General features: G+C 48.0%; 1 protein-coding gene across 1 annotated transcript in view; it reads left to right on the top strand.

Moving 5' to 3' along the window:
• SPATA5 (spermatogenesis associated 5) overlaps positions 1-3,946 on the top strand; it is a 395,498-nt gene that overhangs the window by 28,738 nt on the left and 362,814 nt on the right. The window contains exon 8 of the mRNA XM_019522055.1: positions 2,173-2,296. Within this exon, the coding sequence (XP_019377600.1) occupies positions 2,173-2,296 (124 nt within the window). The remainder of the gene's footprint in view (positions 1-2,172; positions 2,297-3,946) is intronic.

The raw sequence follows: 3,946 nt of genomic DNA, 5'->3' as shown, positions 1-3,946 counted from the left end.
GCATTTGATTTGGGGTTTTTTTATCATGGAAAATCAGAGCTTTCCCTGCCCCCTTCTCTCACCAGGACACAGGTCCAGGCCCCTCACCCCCAAGCCACAGCCCCCCAGCTCTGCTGGTGCCCCTCACCCCCCACCCACAGCTAGAGGTGCACTGATATATCAATGGCATATCAGATCGGCACCAATAAAAGGAAAATTAACATTATTGGCAATTAACTTTTTTTTGGCCAGCGTAGCTGATAATGTCACTGCTAAATGCAGTGTGCATATGTGCAGACGCAGCATACACGTGGCCAGGAATGCAGCCTGGCGAGCAGTGTCCAGCTGCTAAGTCTGTTGGGAAGGGATTTGGGGGAGGGAAGGGGCAGATAAAGGCCCACGTGGTGAGGGAGAGAGTGGGGAAGGGGCAGGGGTAGGCGTTGCCCAGCTGGGCAGTGAATGCAACTCTGCTGGGAGTGGGGCAGAGCCATGGGTGCCTTGTCTGGGGTGCGTGAGGGCTTGGGGGAAGTGGCTCACCAGTGCTGTGTGCATCCCCAGGGCAGGAATGGGGGTGGGGGGGGGAAGTACCCTCCTCGATTGTGTGCAGGGCAACGGCAGGCTGCCCGCTGTGGGCTCGGGGCCAGTGGCTGTGCCATCTTCTTTCTTGTGGGGAGGCTGGGCCAGGGCTGTGATCGGGGCAGATGGCTGTGGTGCTGGGAGGGGTTAATACGGGGTGGGCTATGCCCACCCCAGAATTTGCCATAACTCCCCTCAACCCATACCCACCCCTCTCAGCGCTGTACCTGCCTGCCCAAAGCGCGGCCCTGGCCCAGCCTCCCTGCTGGGAAGAGGCCGGCATAGCCCCTGGCCCCAAGCCCACAGATGGCAGTCTGCCCTCACCCCGTGCACAAATCTGGGGGGGGCACATGACCCCCATGCCTCCCCGGGGGGGTGCACAGCAGCAGGGATCCACCCCCCGGCGCCCTCTGGATGAACTGCCCCCCTGGCTCTGCCCTGCTCCTGGCGGAGACAGGAGCGTGTGAAGCCTGAGCCCACAGCAGGCAGCCCACACTTGCCCCCACCCTGCACACAGATCTGGGGGCATGTGCCCCCCCTCCCCCCCAGGGAGTGCATGCAGTGGTGGTGAGCTGGCCTACCCTGTCCCTGAGATGAGCCACCCGTGGCCCCTTCCTGCTCCTCACCTGTGCCCTGTGGCTGCACATGACCCTGGACCCCAAGCCCCATGCACCACCTGGCTGGGCAGCAGCTCCAGACCTGCCAGCTCCCTTCCTTCCTCCCTATGGGGGTCTCTATTTCCCTCCCCCCTACCAGATTTACCTGCGGGAGTTGCTCTCCATGTACATGCACGTGGTACCGCCTGCCTGACTGCCATCCTCCCACTGCCCCCAGACCCTTGCAGGTTGGAACTCTGCCAGCCTGCTGACAGCAATATGCAAAAGTTGAAAATCCATGTTTTTCTCAGTTAAAAGGGAAAGTCCACACTTTTTTCTGCTTTTCTGCAGGAAATGGAAAACCTGGATCCCTGCTAATGACAGTGAAGCTATGACAGGATAGGGTTCTATGCAGACTGCAAAACCTATCCAAAACCCTGGATAAATACTTGGGCAGCTAGTCAGGTCTGGTTTTTGTGCTAATAAGAGCTAGCTAACTTAAAGTGAGCTTGGAGATGTCCATAAAGGCTGTTTTTATACTCCTTTGGATTGTAGTGTACAATCCAAAGGTTGTATAATTGGAGGTTGGTGGGACGGTATATGGTTTCTCAGATAGAAAAACTTGGAGGCCAAAATGACCTGAGGGCAGAATTTAGATTGCAGGATTTTTATTACTGGTGATATGTTAGCAAAAAGGAACCCAGCATGACTTTATGTCCTAGGCTGATTTTTTTTTTTTTAGTGATGGCAATTAAAAAAGGCACCTTTATCTTTGTGAAGCGAGCAAAGTGAATATCTCATCTTTGAGAGACAGTAAATATGGGAGCACACAATGCTGTTAATTTATGGATTCACGTCTTAGAGTTGAACCAGGTCTTGGGGCTGAAGGTTTCAGAAACCCATTAAAATTAATGAGAATTTTGGTATCTGTATTCGTCAGACAGTTTTGCAAATCTCCATGTAAATCTTTTGGATATGTACATTGGATGGATTAAATTGCTTTTACTTATTCTTCTTTCAGCTGCCCCTCAATTATATTTATAGATGAACTGGATGCACTGTGTCCAAAGAGAGAAGGAGCTCAGAATGAAGTTGAAAAGAGAGTCGTAGCTTCGTTGCTAACACTGATGGATGGCATTGGCTCAGTAAGTATAAAGTGTGTTGACTTTGCCTAGTTTTTGTCCATAATACACTAACAAACTATGTTAGTATTTTATTGTATAGTCAGACCAACTTTTAGAGGAAACTTTAAACTGTTTTACTGGAGTCTATATACCTTACTGGATTTTTTGGGAAAAGGAGTAGCTATATTCATCAGTAATCATGAAGTTAATATGACATTTGGAGGTATTTCTGAACCACAAAAGAAGATAGTGTACATATTTTCATTTGCTTTCTGTCCTTTCCCATCCCCTGATGTTATTTTGGTTACAAATGTAAGCCACAGGAAGTAAAATTTTGAATCAAAACAGATTATTTTAATATTGCTTTGAATTTAAGTAAAATAACTGTTAGTAGTGTCTGACCTCAGTTGCTAAGGGCCCCTCCAAATGTGCAGGTAAAGGCGCAATAGGATCTAATGTGTGATCTACACAGTTGTGCCTCCTGCTCTCCCACATGTGCATGGCAGGGGGCAAGATTATCGGGTTGCGCAGTAGATCCCAACATATCTTATTGCTGGTACAATACCACATGTGCATTGTGTGCATACCACGTTTTTCATGGCTGGGAAATGGTAGCAGCTACTATTTCCCAGCCGTAGGGACTGTGGAGCCCCCTGTGGTTGGGAGATTATTGCTGCTATACTCTCCCAGCTGGAGGATGCAGGATGCATGGAGCGACCCCATGATTGGGAGATTGCAGCTGCTACAATCTCTCGGCCATGGGGAGTGTGAAGCCGTCATGTCTGGGAGATCACAGCTGCTATGGTCTCTCCCAGTTGCAGGAGAGACTGTGCCATACATGCTATAAAGCTAGATAGCAACCAACTATAAAGTTAGTACAGGCAGTCTTTGACTTTACGAAGTTCGAGTTTTGACGAATGGCACTCAACATTTATAAATTGATGCTCTGTTTTGACTTTCCGACTTTGGTTCCCACTTTACGACTCTTGATCCAACGCCATGCCACACCACCAAACGTTTGCTGCACTGCCCATTTCCCTATGCTGATCCACCGCACTGCACTGCCCTGACTCAAGATGCTCAGTTGCTGTTCCGATGCAGTTTTTATGTGGTGAATCTTTGTGTTTCCAACCTTTTTCTTAAAATTTAGTGTTTCTTTGCCCATAAAAATGGCAGAAAAGTGTAAATCTGCTGCAAGTGATGTTTCTAAGAAATGTAGAGCAATTACTACGGAAACAAAAATGGAAATAATTAAGACGTCTGAAAAAGGTGAGACAGCAACTGAAGTCAGTAGCGCTTTGGATATCTCCCAAACAACTATTATGGGGATATCCAAAGACAAGGTAAGAATTTAGGAACGTGTTAAGGGCTCAGCTCCTATGCAGTCAACTGTGATAACTAAGCAGCATGTTGGACTTATTGCTCAGTTTGAGAAACTGTTAATCGTTTGGCTGGAGGATCAAAATCAATGCCGTGCTCCTGAGAGTCAGGCATAATTCAGGAAAAAAGGCTAGGAGTCTTTATGATGATCTAAAGAAACAACAGGGGAGAGTTAAGAACATTGGTGAGGCATGGAATGAAGTGAAACAATCAAATTTGAATTGTGTTTGCAGAAAATTGTGTCCTGAGTTTGTTCATAGATTCATAGATTCATAGATTCATAGATTAAGG

Source organism: Gavialis gangeticus, unplaced genomic scaffold (assembly GCF_001723915.1).
Source record: "Gavialis gangeticus isolate Ggan-Ray unplaced genomic scaffold, GavGan_comp1, whole genome shotgun sequence".
Classification (NCBI taxonomy): Eukaryota; Metazoa; Chordata; order Crocodylia; family Gavialidae; genus Gavialis; species Gavialis gangeticus.
Note: the sequence above shows the minus strand (reverse complement) of the source record. Positions and strands in the feature narration are given on the sequence as shown.